At 40.9% G+C, this 17,224-nt stretch overlaps 1 protein-coding gene across 4 annotated transcripts in view; it reads right to left on the reverse strand.

Moving 5' to 3' along the window:
* Window positions 1-17,224, reverse strand: part of RAPGEF5 (Rap guanine nucleotide exchange factor 5) — a 430,438-nt gene that overhangs the window by 406,404 nt on the left and 6,810 nt on the right. For 2 of the 4 annotated variants that reach the window (XM_074340840.1, XM_074340846.1), the window contains one exon: window positions 14,426-14,574. In XM_074340840.1, the coding sequence (XP_074196941.1) occupies window positions 14,426-14,574 (149 nt within the window). Of the gene's footprint in view, window positions 1-14,425; window positions 14,575-17,224 lie in introns of those variants that run through there. The other 2 variants (XM_074340842.1, XM_074340843.1) reach the window with 2 other exon arrangements.

A 17,224-nucleotide genomic window follows, 5' to 3' on the forward strand; every position in this document is an offset into this window, starting at 1 on the left:
ATCTGAAGGATGAGTAGGAGGTAACCTGCTAGGAGTATTCGAGAAAGAAGACATGAATGGATGAATGAATAAATGGATGCATGAATGGATGAACTAACAGAACCATGAATGGGCAGTCCACTGCCTTCCCCTTGATTGCTAGCACCCTGCCTCTCACTGGGTTTCTTTTTCAATGAGCACACCCTTGATGTCAGAACATGCGGTTACATTTCATCACTGTATAAAGCAGGTGTGGGTCCTGGATACCTACCACTGTGGTTAGAAAAGAATTTTTCTATATTTATATAAACGTTTCTTTGGTTTCCACTATGTGGAAAGCGGTCATTCTCCAAATGGAGGGCTGAGAAATTTCAGACTTTTACTACTTCAGACGATTCACTCCTTTCAACTGTTTACTAATTCAACCCCAATATTTTCTAACTGATGGCTTCCATTTCAGCCCTTTCCATGATCAACTTCATTGAAACACCTCTCCAAAACTGGCTACAGCAATTTAGATTATTTCTATTTTGCAATAAAATCCAATAAATCCAGTACAGAATTTAACCATGTCTTTCTTTCATAAGGTGAAAATCCTCAAGGGAGATACGTTTACTAAGTAGAGAGAAGAAAAACTTTTGTCATTCCTGAGAAAGGGGGAAGGGAGGAAAAAACCCAGTAAATGTCACTACTGACTAATCCCATCTGTTTTTGCAAGGCCCTGGGGGTTTTAGGGCTTTCCATGGGTACATTAAACAGTGACATTCCTCTGAAAAAGGAATGTGCAGGCTTTGTTCCCTGGAGCACCCACCTGGGCAACGGTCACTAAGAGCCTGAAAGGTGAGTGGGAATTCCAAGTGCAAGTACAGTTTCCAACTGCACCCCCACCTGCTCTCCTGCCCCTCACCTGATAGCTTTCCAGGCCACCGTGGATTTGTGAAGGTGCCTTTTTAGCATATATGTCTCCTGCTGTGTCTCTTACCGTTGACTCCACCTGCACCTGACTTAGGACAGTGGCTGGTGAGGTCAGATGCCCAGAGCCTTTCCCATGAGCCTGCCCATAGCTCTATCCCATCAGTGTGAGTCCTGAGAAATAAATAGGTCACTGTCAAGGTTCAGAAAGCATTTTTGCTGTTAAAAGATGGTATTTCTATGAAGCTGGTATTCATCAGAGAAGGAGTAGACCTGGGCAGCCAAGGAAAAAGTCCTTGCCGTGGCTTTTAAGTTCTTCCATGTTTGTAAGCACTTCTTATACTATTTGCCACTTTGTTTTTTCCCCCCGTCAGGATGAAGGCATTAGATTAAAAACAAATGTTTGCAATGGTGGCTCATGATATGAGTCTCTCTACTTTTGTGTATGTTTGAAATTTTCCCTGATAAACAGTAAAAAAAAAAAAAAAAAAAAGAAAGAAAAATAAATAAGCACAGCATTTGACATGCTCTAGGACCCTTGCTGCTTCACTTTCTCCTCCTCAGCCCCACCTAATGCTTCACAAGTAGGGCATCTCTGAAAGCTGAACTCAGGCTACATGAGTCTGCCCCGAATCCCAACTCGTTTTGCTCAGTTGCTTAGACGGGACTCAATTTTTTTGCATCTTACATCTCACCGATACTTCCATAAAGGAACTCCATCTTACCATGATGAAAATTAAAGGTTCATTTCTTGAGAAGGAAATTATATATTAATAGGCATTCTGATGTTCTCCTTACCTTTTACTTAAAAGGTAGTTTCTAAGGACATTAATAATTGCAATATTATGATTACTGGGAGTAAATTTTATTCCTATGTTTAGAAAACATATTAACAAATGATGATGTCACAGTAGTTGAGCTTTGCAATACAACAATTGAGGATTTTACAACTACCTTAAGTCTAAACTATAGCACAGATAAGTAAAGCACTGAAAGTGAATTCTATAAATGTTACTGCCACACACAAAAAAAATCCATTGGACATTTACAAAGTTAGTAATAATGCATAGCATGCTTGCAGTAATTATGGGGGTAAAAGTACACTGGCTTCTTAGGAACTGTTCTAAAAACTCCACGTTCCACCTACACAACTTCTAGGTCACAAGTATTCTCCCCTAATTAAAGACTGTTCTCTTAACGGATGTTTGTGAATACACCCAAGGCCAGGACAAGTCCCTTTCCTCCTGCGCTGTCATTGAAGACTGGTGGACACAGGAAGAAGATGGAGCACAGAACTAAGGACCCGATGTGAACACTGGCCACAGTGCTATTCCCTCCCCTCCCCACAATACCGCAACTCAGCCCTGTCATTAAACCAGCTTCCTGGGCTCTGGATGAGAACCGGAAACAGATTCTTCATGCTCCATTAAAGCGTCTACTGGTTAGTCAAAACAAAACTGTGGAATCTGCTTGATAATATGGATAGTTTTGAACTAAAAGGATGATGGCCAGTCTGAATTAGTGAAAACCTCCTTTGTGCTCTAATGTGATTTATAGGACAGTTTTTCAAAGTCGTTTCATTACTTTCAAAAGCATGGTGTAACTCTAAGGCAGGCTAACAAAGGACTGTGTTATGGGTACCTCTTGCTTGGTGACTAGGTAAGAAAAACTTTCAATGTACTCATTCATTAAGGTCTAAAATGCCCAACTAGAGCTTGCAAACCATTTGTTCTCTAAGCTTTTTGTTTGTCAATTTTTAAGCATTTTTTAAAAATAAAATTCTGTTCACATTCCACAGTAATAGCAATGGCTTTTGGCCAGTTCGAGTTGTCAAATTTACTAGTGTCCACTCTGTCTTAATCAGGTTGCTACCTCTTGTTAGTGCGTCAGTTGCATGCAAGATTTTAAGAAGGAAAAATTGCATTGCCCAGGCTTTCTTAAGAAACCGTGCTCCAGAACGAAGGGGTAACTGGCAATCTAGAGGAGCAAATACAGAATGAAGCATAACACCAGGACGTCAACAGAGCTTCCCAGAGGTGCATGAGCAGTTCCAGGGGCCCAGTGCCGAAGATGACTGTGAGCTGTGTGAGTTCAGCATACGCATTGGGTCGCGGTAGTGCACACAGAGCGTGCACGGTTGTTCCTTACATTGCCTCCTGTCTCTTCCCCACAGCGACCCTACAGAGAAGTTGGCATATTGACCCATATTCCAGAGCCCTAAGGCTCCTGAAGGAGCCTGACCCAACGTCTAAGTACTCTCACTCTTACATTAAATGGCAGAATCAAAATCCCTATATGCCCTTTCAGATTAAACAAGACTCGGGAGTAAAGGTCCATGTAAACAATTACATGAGTTCAGGAAGAAGACATGACTTGGCCAGAGTAGGTAAGAATAAATATAAAGGTGGAACTTCTAGTTCCACTTAAAGAATGAAAGATTTCTGTTTATTCCCCACCCCACCCCCCACAACAAGCCCATTAAAATGGCATTACAAAAAATAAATAAATAAATAAATAAATAAGGAAAAATAAGGGAGTTTGCATATGGGACTTCCGCCACAGATGTGGGGAGAGTGAAACACCAACAGGAAACAAAGAGATTAAGTGAAAGAGTTACACTGGATAAGACACTTATGCAGGTACAAACGCACATATTGACATTGTCCCTTTTGCCAACCTTTTCCAGGCTCAGCTATTGCAATACTTGCAAGTCAGGTTTACGTCCTCCAGGCAAGAGTTTGGACAAACCCTCTCTAGGGAAACTGCATATTCCAAGAGAAGCCTGCCTCCACCCCCTGCACATAACCCTGCCAAATCTCTTCAGAAAAGCCCACCAGCTAATAAGCCCCACCTACATAAAACTTCCTTTCAGTGCCTCCCTCTTAAAAATAAGTAACCAAGACATTTGAGAAAAGCCACATTCTTGAAAGAAAAGACCAAAACAGAAATTCAGGACAAATTAAAAAATAAGGGGTAGAAAAAAATGTTTTAAGTTAATATTAATTTCTTCAGAGAGACAAAAGGAGATAGCATATTCATGTAACAAAACACTATTTGTAAAAAGAAAGCCCTTGGGAATTCTAAATGTGATAGCAGAGGAGAAAAGCTTAATAGAAGGGTTAAATAATAAAGCTGAGTAAATCTCCCAGAAAGAACAGGAAAAAGAGAAAGAACTTGAAAAGAGAAAAAGGGCTTTAAAAAAAAAAAATCAACCCAGAAGGGCTAATATTCAGAAAGAGAACAAAGGAGAGAAGAGAGAGAGAGCGAGAAAAAGAAAGGGAGGAAGGAAGGAAGGAAGGAAGGAAGGAAGGAAGGAAGGAAGGAAGGAAGGAAGGAAGGAAGGAAGAAAGAAAAGGAGAGAAAGAAAGGGAGAGAGAAAGGAAGGTAGAGGGGAGGGAAGGAATGGTGAGGAAGGGAGGAAGAAAGAAATGCAATCCTGGTAATATAATGCAGCTCATACGTAGTTAGGACTGAGGTAACAGCACATCATAGAATATTGAGTTCTAAGCCAACAATGGCAAAAACTAAAAACCAATGAAATTTTCAGTGCAGAGTCCTCAAAGAAACCCAGGAATGTTAGGCACGGCCAGAGGAATGAGTCATGGGAGACCACAATTGGTCTATGGTGTGTTTGAGCTGCGGGAGGTCAGGCTAGACAAGACCATAACCTCCCTGAGCAAAAAGGGGTATGGAGTTTTACACGAGGGGGCAAAGGAGGTTGCTTCAGTGCTTCAGGGGGGTTTTGTTGTATTGTCTCTAGCAACCAAGCGTTTGGGGCAAGAGCAAGCCCTCCAGCTCCACCCTGGCCCCCAGGCCTCCATTCAACCACCCTCTGATCACAAGCCCCTAGGAGACGAAGTGCAAAGCAAGACAGGATAAGATGGTTTCTACATTCCAGGCAGCTTCTCCAGGCCTAAGGCAAACACAAGCAGGCAGGTACTAGGTACAAAGCAAGACAAGATGGCTTTTAAGATAAGAAAGCTCCCGTTCCTGGCCTAAATATGGCCTAACACCAGATATTTCAAGAACTGAGGGCTAAGATGAAGCAAACAAACCTAAAAAGTTCTGAGTGAAGGCTGTTTGAGAAGCAATTCGAGCCGTCTGTCCGCTCCCTGCCCTACACCACTGGGTCTGTACCCTGCTCTTGCCCACTCCCATAGAAGACAGCAGTTTTGTTGTTTGAAGGGACTCTTTCTGGACTGGAGGTCAACGGCCCAGTTGTTAGTTTGGGAAGAGTACCACAAACTAGGGCATTTAGTGACCATAAAATGCTGAGACTCCCAGCCCTCCTTCGCTGGACCTATTGCCCCAATTAACTACCAGAACTCTGGGAGATAAGAAAAATTTCCTTCCAAAGAATGTGACCAACCAAGGAAAAAGACCAGAGAAAAATGAATCAGAAGTTTCCTAAAATAAACAGTGCTTTCAGATCAGTACAGTGAAGATCAAAGTCAATAAGCCCATCTGTAAACTCAGAGCTTCCAGTTAACTTTTAGGCCTCTACTCTAATCCTGAGCAGATATCCAAGAATTACCAGATATCTACTGAAGGCCTAGAACAAGAAAACTAGAGAACAAAACAAGGAGACAAAAGCAACTTGGAGGAAACAAAATACTCAGCAATTAAAATAAATTAAAAAGTGTCATTAATACACTAAAAGAAATAAGTGACAATGTTATACCCTTAAAACAAGAATGGGAAACCGTAAAAGGGAACATTCAAGTTCAAATAAAACTAAAAAAAAAAAAAAAAAAAAAAGGCTATTAGAAATTAATAAACATGCCAGTAATAATGAAAAACTCAAAAGAAGGATTAGGAGCAGAAAATAAACTTGAAGCATTCTCCTAAAAAGGGGAATAACAGGCAGAAGGAAAAGAGAAAAGGAAAAATTAGGATGTTAGAGGACCAATCCAGGAGTTCCACTATCTGATTCGCAAGACTTTCAGAAAGAGGGAACAAAAAACCAAGGAGAGGAAATCATCGAAAAAATAATTCAAGCAAATTTCTCAGAAGTGAAAGATATTGTGAGTTTCCAGATTTCCTAAAAGGGTCACTGAGGGCCCAGCATCAGGGATGAAAATAGGCCCACACCCAGGAACGCTACTGAGAAACTTCAGAACGCTAAAGACAAAGGGAAGATCCTTTTTGCCTCAACACCTAGAGGATGTTCTCCACAAAAACAAAAGAGTAACCCAAGAAAGAGGACGAGATGAGGAACCCAACTCAGGAGAAAAACATAGGGAATTCCAAGGCTGATAGTGAAGGGAAGTCCCAGGATGACAGCTCTGCAACAGCACGGAGAGCGCTCCAACCAGATAGAATGGGGTTGGAGGCGTGACAGTGGGGGGCTCTATGCAAGAGGAAAAAAGAGACTGGTAGATTACCTAATATTGGTGGACCTTGTGTCTGTTAGAAGGTGTATGTATTAGAAAGGCGGTATAAAGAAAATTAAGCAAATGGGGGGGAAGGGCAACAATTAATTTCAGGAGAATCAAGAAGAAACAACCATAGTCCACAATGCTCAGTTGTGAACTGTATTGCATAGACAAATGCTGTAAGCACAGAAGTTTGATTTAATCAAAAAGGGTATTATCTTGGGAGCATGGGGCACAGAGGAGAAAATGGTAGAAGAGAGTTGGATGCTTATTTACCATAATGGGTGATAGAAAATATCTAAAAGTCACAATTCAAAACAGTATAATCTGGGCATGTCATTTGGAAGTGCCAAGATGTATACAACAGGTCCCTGAATAATGGCCTTTCATTCAACGTTATATTTTTTGTAATGTTGATAAGATGCCATAGGATCTTAACTCTTGTTTATATCAATTAGCCCAAGGTAACATTGGTTTCATTATACATCAGTTTGCTTCTTTGCAGAACCTACTGAAGACATTAGTTGAGGACTTACTATATATACTCCAGCAGAAATGGCCAAAAGAATAAAAAGTGGTAGCCTCTGGGAAGAGGCACCAGAGGAGTGTGAAAAGTGATGCAAGGAACCCTATGTTTTGTTATAAACGTTTTAATACTATTTAACTTTCTAAACGATGTGCACGTATACCTTTGATAAAATAATTGATTTTTAAAAATATGTTATTTTTTTTCAAAATATAAAAAAAAAAAACAAGTGCAAAGAACTTGAGCTGTTAATCAACACGGTGATGGACTATTGACTCCTCCAGGCAAAGGGCTGGTATCATTCTCCTTGTTCCCAGGCATCTAGTACAGAGGGGGAACTCAATACGTATTTGTTGTTTGGTTGGATTCTCCACTAATGGGTGTCTTGGGCCATATTAATAGAATGATTCTAAGGGCAAAGCTAACAGCTCACACTCACCGAGCACCTACTATATGTCAGTCTTTGTTCTAAGTGCTGGGCGTATATCCCATCATTTAATTTTCACAGCTCCATGAGGAAGATGCTGACATTGTCCCCATCTGATAGATGAAGACACTGAAGAACAGAGATTATATAACTCTTTTCAAGTCACACAGCTAGGAAGTGTCAAAGCTGGATCTAAACTCAGACTGGCTGGCTCTGGAGTCTCCACTCTTAACTGCTAAGCTTTACAGAGAAGGAGGAGGTATCCTGGGGTCAGGTCACAGTTAGAATATTCTGTCCTGAACGTGCACACACTCTTTAGAAGTAGAATGTAACCAGAGGAAGTTGAACAGGATGTGAGAAGACCAAAAACCATGCAAGTGGGTGTGGGAAATACGAATAGTTTGTCAATGATGACAGCTTATCTTTGATTGTTTTTTAAATTTAGGAAGAGTGTGCTGCCTCTGGTGTGTTCTTCATCTTGAAATGTTTGAGACTACCTTTTTAAGAGGGTGATATATAAGTGACCCTGAAGTTGATTGGATGAAATTCATTTAGATTTTCTTCCCAGCCTGGAGTTTGACCAGCTAATGATTTTCAGTAATAGGGACAATCTTGTTTTCAAAGCAGTTGATTTCCCACTGAATTGTGGGAAAGTTCTTCCTTAAAATGAAACATATCTTTAGATAAGCTCTACTACCGGTTCTAGTTTTACTACTTGGCACACAAAGAACAAGTCCAGTCCCTCCACTTTATCAGCCCCCTTGAAACATGATTGAACTGTCATCATTGACAAACTGTCCCTATTTTTTGTGGGCCTATTTTTGATGATTTCCTCTCCTTGGTTTTTTTGTTCGCTCTTTCTGCAAGTCTTGCTAATCAGATACTGGAACTCCTGGATTGGTCCTCTAACATCCTAATTTTTTGTTTTCTCTTTTCCTTCTTCATGTTACTCCCCTTTTTAGGAGAATGCCTCAATTTTATTTTCTGCTCCTAATCCTTCTTTTGAGTTTTTCATCATTACTGTCATGTTTATTAATTTCCAATAGCTTTTTTTTTTTTTTTTTTGTAAACTGAATGTTCCCTTTTATGGTTTCCCATTCTTGCTTTAGGGTATAATATTGCCTACTTGTCTTGAGTGTCCTGAAATTTCACAGTGATGCCTTGGGTGTGGGTCTATTTTTTTGCATTGAATGGGGAACTAGATAGGCAGTTTTAGTCAGGAAACTCATGTCTTCCAGTTCTAGGAAATGTGATTAAATTACTTCATTGATGATTTCCTTTCTATAGTTGGTTCCATTCCCTCTTTTGGAGATGCTTATTTAGAAATCGCATTTCCTGGGCTGATCCTCTAATTATTTGATCTTTACTTTTTAATCCCGTTTTCTATCTCATTTCTTTCTATTCTAATTTCTGAGATGTTTCCTCAACATCATCTTCTAACCCTTCTATTTAAATATTCACTTTTTATGTCATTTTATTAATTTCTAAGAGCTTTTTCTGTCCTATGAATTGCTTTTCCTAGCATCCTATTTTCACCTGTTTAAAATATTTTCTTTTATACCTCTAAAAATATTAATAATATTTTATTATGCTTCTTCTCATTGCATAAAATATCCCCCCCTCCCCGAGTTAGCTTTTTCTAGTTAGCTTTTTTCTAGTTATTTGACCGTTTTGGTCTCTAGCTTTCATTTGAAGCTGTTCTCAGAGGTTGGTGTTCCTTGGTTATCTGCTCATAATAAATAGGAATTAAAAAACTGACTGAAACTTCTGGCCTTTGAATATATTTTGTCCAATTTCAGTTTCACTGTAGTGTCAGCATTTGTGGGGGAAATATAAGGCTACAAGGAGAAAAAGAGAAAGTGTCTCTCTATAATGAATTGAAATATGTCTCATAAAAAAATTATCCATTGGTGACCGTTACCTGGTAAGTCTTTAAGTGAGCTCCAGTTTTACAGTGTTTGTCAAAGGGACAACCACTGTCATTTGAAACAGGACAATTCTTCATTGTGCAGGACTGTGCTTTGAGATCATTTAGACTCCATGGCCCCTGCCCGCCAAGGGTCATAGGGTCTCCCCATTCATATGACAACCCAAAATGCTCAATGTTCCCCACCACATTTCCAAACACCTCTGGGGGAAATGCAGGCATTTACTGCCCCTGGTTAAAAATCACTGTGACTCTTTAAAAAAATGGTGCCCAGAACTGTTGCACAGGTGGGAAAGGGAAAGTGTCCCATAACATTAAGGGCCCTCTATCTCTGAGATTCTAACAAATTACTCATCTAGCCCAACTGTACCTTGGCTGCTCTCAGTCCGGTGGAGCCTATATACTAACTAGAAACTCTCTCCTGAGCCCACACTTCTAGGCTAGATCTTAACACCAAAATTTATCCAATTGAACTCAGCAATAATTTAGTGAGCATACTTTATGCACAAAGCATTGGATTGGATGCTATATGGTATAGAAGAGCATTGAAAGAGGGGTCTCTGCCCTTAGAGAGTTTCCAGTACAGTGGACGTGGGTAAGATGAACCCACCAGAAACAGTAGGAAACAACACAGGATGTGACTAAGGGCCAAACTTCTACCACCTGTTACCACTTGTTAATGTTCCTTTATAGCTGTTGCTATGGCTCCTGTACAGTATTGCAGCTGGGAAGGCAGTCCGTTAAGGGTAAAGAGAACGTCCATTCATCACTGTGACAACGGAGAAGGCTTATCCTGGTTGACTTGGGCCCATCAGGACTCCGTCTACGGGCAGGAGTGGATCTATTGTATTGAAAGTCAGTAGAGTCCCCTCCAGTCATTGTGACAATCAAGGATGTCCCCACACATTTTCAAATCCCTCTGGAGAATACTACCCAATGTTGAAACCTTCTCTGACTCTCTTTTTTAAAGGTAGCTGCTGCACAGTAGAGGAGGAGCAGAATAGAATTGAGGCCATAACTATGATATCCAGCACTGTAGTCTCATCTCCACCATGATTGAGGCAAGAAAGCTGAGGCTCAGAAAGTTTAAGTTACTGGTGCAAGCTTTTCTCTTTGACCAAAGGCAAGTCACTTAACCTCTCTGATGCTTAATTACTTCTTCTATTATAGGAGTCTAATAATGCCATCAGAACATTTGCAAACTTAGTGCTTTACACGAGCTGCCCACACATGTGCATGGACACGTGTGTACACTTACACATTAGCCTGCCTCTGCTCCAGAAGGGAGCAATATCCTTGGAGGTGACAACAAATGACCTCTCCCACAATTGTCTCAAATACTGTGATCTCACATTCCTTCTCAGTTGAAATACTGTGAGTTTGTGAAAGAGTGAGTGACCGTGTGTGTGTGCATGTATACTGGGTGGGAGGTGGGCAGAGGAAGATTTTCCTGCCTCGTTTCTGTCCTCAGTGGCCCTGGGGAGAGGATTGTACTGCCAGATGAATTAGATGTGACCCCCAAGGGTGGACTATCTGAGCACACTTGGAAGGAACTCGACCTGAGAAATCTGGAGTCTTAGCCAGTGGGTCTGAATGATCTCACCACCCCCCTTCTTGTCTCACTCGTGTGCTGCTGACCCTGCCACTGCTTAGGTAAGTCTGCTCGCTCGTAGGGCCTTCCTAGGAACATTCTACTCATGCATAGGAACCTCTTCCAAAACCACACCCAGCCTGGAAAACCCTTCCCCGCCCTCTGAGCGGTCTTCCCCACGACGGCTCCTGCCCCAGGTCCCAACGTCCCAGCCTCCCCAGTTGTGAAGGCTCACGGGCTAATCAGAACCAGAATATAATTTTCTGGAGTCGCTCTCCCATTACATGCTCACTTCATAGGCCCCGATCTAATGTTCAACGCCCAAATAAGCATGTCACAAAGAACAGATATTTATTGCTCAGTCTTTTATGTTTTTAGTCTTTGTCATTCTTTCTACAGAAAAGTCTAAACACAGCAGAAATGGTGTTCAACTTATTGGCACATTACCCAACACAGTGCCACACTGTTTATTCATTCATTCATTTAACAAACGATACTAAACATCATTCCTGTGCAAAGATGAACAAGAGACTCTACCCTCTGGGAGCTTACAGATGAGGAGGAGATAGAGAATGCAGACAATTGCACTACAGAAAGATGCTTGCTTCCATGGAGCAGCTTGCAAGTCACTCAAGCTGTTTACAGAGTTCATTTTCTTGTGTGTAGGACTGACGATCCTATGCTTAAGAGAGAGGGAATCAGGGGAGACTTCACAAAGGGGATAGCATGGAGGCTGCCCTACTCTTCCCTGGTGCACAGCAGGAAGACGGCTTTGCAGGAAAAGTAACCAGCAGCACAAAGACATAGCATACAGCATATCCAGAGAATGCTGATAGCTCAACATTACCGAAGCTCAAAGATTAAAGGCAGAGTGGGCAGGTGACAAGTAGGCCAGATCAGGAAAGGTTTAATGCCAGACTGAGAGATGGAAATGGGAAGTCACCGGAGCATTTTGAATCAGAGGGTGATATGATTGCATATTGTATCAGAAAAGATCCCCCTGGCAGTAGGAGCAGAATAGGTGAAGGGGAACAGAATAGGGAGGCTTGAAGGCGAGTTCTGGCAAGAGGTGGTGGACCCTGACCTAGGGCATTGACACTGCAAGTGGAGAGAACTGATGAGGCAGAACTCACGGGTGAAGGGTTGGGGAGACTCATGTCATCAACACCTAGTCTATAGGAGGGCAAGCAGATCTGGAGGAGAGGAGAGTCCCAGTCCGTTTGGGGACCGGTTGGCTTCCAGATGCCTGTGGGACATGCACATGGAGATATCCAGGAAGGGTGGACTAAGGTTGGGTTGAAATAAACATACGTGGGGGTCCCACCCATACACATGATGGCTGAAGCCACAGCAGACGATGATGAAATTCCCTAGGGACCACGAGGTGGGGAGAGGAAAAGAGGACCCAGGGTAGATTTTGGGGAATACATAAAACCTCATCTAGAGACCAGAAAGAGATTGAGACAAACAATAAAGGTGGTGACTCCTTTGGATCCTGACACTGTCTCTTCTCTTTCCTACAACATGGATCCTGGACAAATTAGACCAAAAAAATACTTTGTACATTATTATATTGGAAAGCTTAAAGGAATACGCACAATGAAAATTTTAGCAAACTGTGCTTCCTTCTCTGCTCAAGTCAAGGTATAACATGCTTGCCCTGTTTACATAGGAGTTTGGTTCCCAAAAAGCATTTTTCTCCCCAAAGCTGTCTGTATTCCTCTGTGATAAGGGTGGGAAGAGAGAAGAGAGACACAGAAGGACCATTTCCCGTTTCTGGAGCTGGACATGGGGATGAACCTTGAGCATCATGACATTGAGCTAAATGACACAAGATGCCAACAGTGACCCAGGAGAGACTCCAGGAACAGACGACTCTGAGTAAAAGACAAAAATCTCAGCATCATATGAGAAAAGTGACTTTTTTCTCTTCCTTATAACAGCTGTGTATGTATGTGTGTGGGTGTGGGGGGTTGTGGGTGTGTGTATGTCGCTAACGGAATATATTTGAAACTCCAATTCCCACCATGTGCTAACCACTAATAATTTATTTAAATCTTGATTTCTATGAAGCAGAGACTTTTCCATTTACAAAAAGCTCAAGAACAGGCAACACTGATCTCTGCTGATTAGAAGTCATGATAGTGGTTACATCTGGAGGCTGGTTATTAACTGGAAAGGAGCAGAATTATATGGGGTAATGGAAATATTTTATATCTTGATTTGGGTGGTGGTTACATAGGTGATACGTATGTAAAAGTTCTCCAGACTTGTGCATTGTACTGCATGTAAATTCTGTATCAGTAGAAATATTTTGAAACAAAATATATATAGCCTACATTCCTACACACACACACACACACACACACACACACACACACACACACACACATACACAATAGAGGGATGCACAGTGAGGTGTATGTGGCTCAGAAAAGAAAGGAAAATCAAAAGAGGGTTGATCCACTTGAAGTGAATGGAACCGAAGGACCCGGTGATATCCAAGAATAGATGTAATGAAAAAGGTAGCGACGGGGCCGGGAGATTGTAAATTGTGATCAGCATGGGGTGTTGGTCTTTAAGACCTCCTGAGTGAAGCAGCCCTGCTGGATGGCAAATGCAGGCCAGGCTGATGGTGTGGAAAGCTGAAACCAAAAAGTGGTGCACGTTGTTGAAAATGAGGAGGTTTCCAAGAGAAAGAACATTAGAAGGACCGGCTGTGTCGTCACGAATGCTCCCCCCAAAACTGGCGGGAGTTGAAATTCCAGGTGTCAAAGGCCTCAAAGCCTTTGAAGAAGGGCTCAAGGCGGTGAGGAGATGACAGCTGGAGATGAGGAGATGACAGCAAACCATTCAAGTGATTCACGAATGTTTTTTTTATTATAATAGTAAAGGGGGGGGAATAAGTAACCAGTTTAGAGTACGGTACACTTTGGGAAATGGAGTTTTTAAGTGAAAAGGAAAAGTTAAAAGGGATTGTTATATTTCCGGGAGGGAAGGAAGATTTACTGATGTTAGGTCATCGTCTCTGCTTCAACAGCCCTCTGTGCTATGCAACCCTACCAAATGAGTTGAAACTCTCCAACAAATCCCCACCCCAACTAAGAATTCCTTAAGGACAGAGTCTGTCACAAGGCCTGGGGTGCACGGTATCAGAGCGGGACCCAACAAGCCGCAACAGCAGCAGCAGAAGCATTGCGCTCACTCCCCTGCAAAGAACATTCCTCAAGGTCGCCAAGTGAGCCAGGTGGAAATCAGAATTTGCACATGCGCAAGAAGGAAACAGAAGCTTAACCAACCTGTAAGGATTGGTTCTAGGACTTCAGATAACCTCTCCAACTTAACCCCCTGGTTCAAGGGAAGGCAAGTGAAGCAGGTAGAGGAGATAGCACTTCCCGAGAGGCTGGCTGGTGACAACAGCCAGGCCCCAGCAGGGTCTTCTCACACTGTTTCGGGGCTCTTTCCCCTCTGTGGCTCCTCATCTTTCCCGACCTTTCTCCCTGATGGTCTCCTCAGGGCTGAAGTCACTCTGACACATCAAGGAGTTAGACACTGATTGAACCGTCTCCCCAGGGAAGTGAACTGAGAACTATCTCATGAGGAAAAGTCATCCCTTAGGGTGAGCTATATAGGCTCCAAGGCCCATGTGTTATTTGGGATCCTGGAATTACACCAGCGAGGCACCTACCTGTTAGAGTATCTGGATGAATTCGTCAGCGTCCGAGGGTCTTGTAGAGAACTCGGTCGCAGTTGTTCCAGCCCCTCAACAGCTGGGAAGTGTGCTGGGGTTGGTTTCACGGCCTCCTTTTCTACCAGGTGCATCCTGCTTTCCCATTCCTGTGAATTAAGATACACTGTGTTTAGAGATTTCTTTTTTTAAAATTTATTTAAATAAGATGTCCTTTAAAGTAAATGAAAATCCCTTTTCACACAGCCCTGGCAGGGTGAAAAACTTTTGCTGTCAGCATCTCCTTGGGGCAGCTTTCCAAAAATCATAATAAAATCAATTCCTAACCATAATCTCAGAAATTGTGAGAGCTTCTATTTAATGTTTGAAAATATGGCAGATGAATGGGGACTAGAAACCTGACCTAACATGTATGTGAGATCTGCCCTCTAATAGGAAAAACTGTAGTCCAAAATACTGTAGGTAACATTAAGTCATTAAAATCAAGTGGTTAATAACTTTCACAATTACTCAGTCTGTATCTATTCAATGCCAAGAAAGTAAATGTGTCCTAGGTGCAAACGCGCAATATTTCTTCCTGATTAAATTGAAGATGGAGTGGTGAATCGGTAAGATAATCCAATAATGGAAGGTGACTTAATTTCTTTTAAGAGCTCCCAAATGTGTAGGCTTAAGCCATGTGTAAGAGAGAATTCCAGATAAGAACTTGGTCCCAGTGACCATAGACAAAGGACAAACAAATTGGAGAAACCTCTTAACTACTTTTGGACCAAAGGTTGGGCCCAGCAAAAGATTTTTAAAACACCATTCCTTCAACATAGTAAGTGCTGTCAGCAAAATCTTATTCAGTAAAATATTTACTTTTCACACAATTCAACCAGAACACTGGTTTCCTCCTTGATTTAAACAAACTCAATAGGCCTGGTGACCGATCTAGAGGGACTATACTATATAAGAACAGCAACTTAGAACAGCTGGCAGGGAGAGAGAGTCTTGTTATAACAGCTCTCAGCAGAATTTCTATTATATTCCAAACAGTTGTGAAGTATGGTTAACTGACACACCATAATATCCCTAGTTAGACAGTTAAAATGTTGTTTCTTTAAGGGGTATTTGTGGACCTCCTCTTCAAAACTGCAACTCCCTGGGCCCCATCCCAGCTGGCCCCTAGGAACTGGAATTTCTGAAAATAGGGCCCAAGAATCTGTACTTTTAAAGGCATTCCAGGTGATTCTAATGAACATTCAAATTTGAGAGCTACTGAGTTAAGACTATATGTATTTCTTTATATTCCTTTTGGGTTTCACAGAATAATGAAATTTGTAACTCCCACTATTTCCATCATTTTGCAAAAACACTGGGGAAAAAAAACAAGTAGAATTAGCTTCAATGTCACTGTTGTCGTGTGGTGACATGGGATTGATCAACTCATTTATTCTTCTGAATTTTGGCTTCCTCATCTGACAACAGGAATAGCAAAGTCTACTTCATAGGGCTTCTAGAAGAATTAAATCATGTCATACATGCAGATTAAGTCACGATGGGCACAAAATGGTAAACAGTCCCACCCTTGAATGATTGATTGCAAGCACAAGGGGTGTGGAATGACTGTATCACAGATATGATGGCCTTTGTGACTTTGCTCAGTGAAAAATCTGTTCTTAGTTTTAACTCCAAACATGGCATTGCTACTTCTAATCAACAGCCAAAATCACCAACAAAATAGAGACAAGAATAATTAGACCTATTTCAAGCACTGAACATTCTAGAAGTTTCAGTAGTAATGAGACCAAAAAAATAAATAAATAAAATAAGTATATGTGTCACAGAAGAAGCCACAAAAATATTACTTGAATGATATGATTACTAGTAAATATCATATCAAGTAACAACATCTATTAGGATAAACAGGACAGTTTGGTAAGACAATCAGTTAAAAATATTCAAAAAGAGTTTTCTCCACATGATGCAAATTTTAATAACAGCATATTTTATATATAATGGAAAAATATTCTATTCCCAAAGCACAACAAAAACACAAGATAATCAATCTAAAAGGAAAAATATAGGTTTAAAAATATTGTTTTTAAACCAAAATATTTTGTTATGTGAAATGAAGTGGAAATTCTGGAAACTAACAAGTATACATAAGTGTCACCATATAAATAGATAGGAAGAGGAGAGAGTATTCCATAAATGGTATTGGGATTTTAAAAAGCAATAAAATTGGTATCTTGCTTCACTCTATTTACTAAAACGAATTCCATGTAGGTTAAATAATTTTTAAAAATTTTAATGAAATAAACAAATGAGAAAGCGAACAAAACCCTGGATGAAAACATGGTGATATTTACATAATCCTGGAATAAAAAAGGACTTTTGTGCATTATACCATGGTAGAAGCCATTGAAGGAAAAAGTTAATAAATTTGATTTACAGAATTTTGTAGGTTAAAAGCCATATGCAAAATTAAGAAAAATAGAGAAGAGTATTTCTAACATATATAATAAAAGTTCAACATCTGTACTATGTAAAGAGTATCTTAAGTATTTATAACTCACACTTATTTAGCAACTAGTACGTGCCAAACAATGCCACACAACAACCTTCTGAGGTGGCAGGATGCTTCATTTTATAGATGAGAAAATTGAAGCACAGAGAGGTGAATGAACGTACCCACAGCCAGTAAGGGGTAGAGTGGGGTTTGGGCACAGGCAGTCTGGCTCCAATCTAATAAACACTCTGCCAGTGAGTTAGTGGAGTTTATATACCCCACACAAATAAGAAAAATAAGAACAA

This window comes from Rhinolophus sinicus, linkage group LG09, assembly GCF_036562045.2.
Source record: "Rhinolophus sinicus isolate RSC01 linkage group LG09, ASM3656204v1, whole genome shotgun sequence".
Classification (NCBI taxonomy): Eukaryota; Metazoa; Chordata; class Mammalia; order Chiroptera; family Rhinolophidae; genus Rhinolophus; species Rhinolophus sinicus.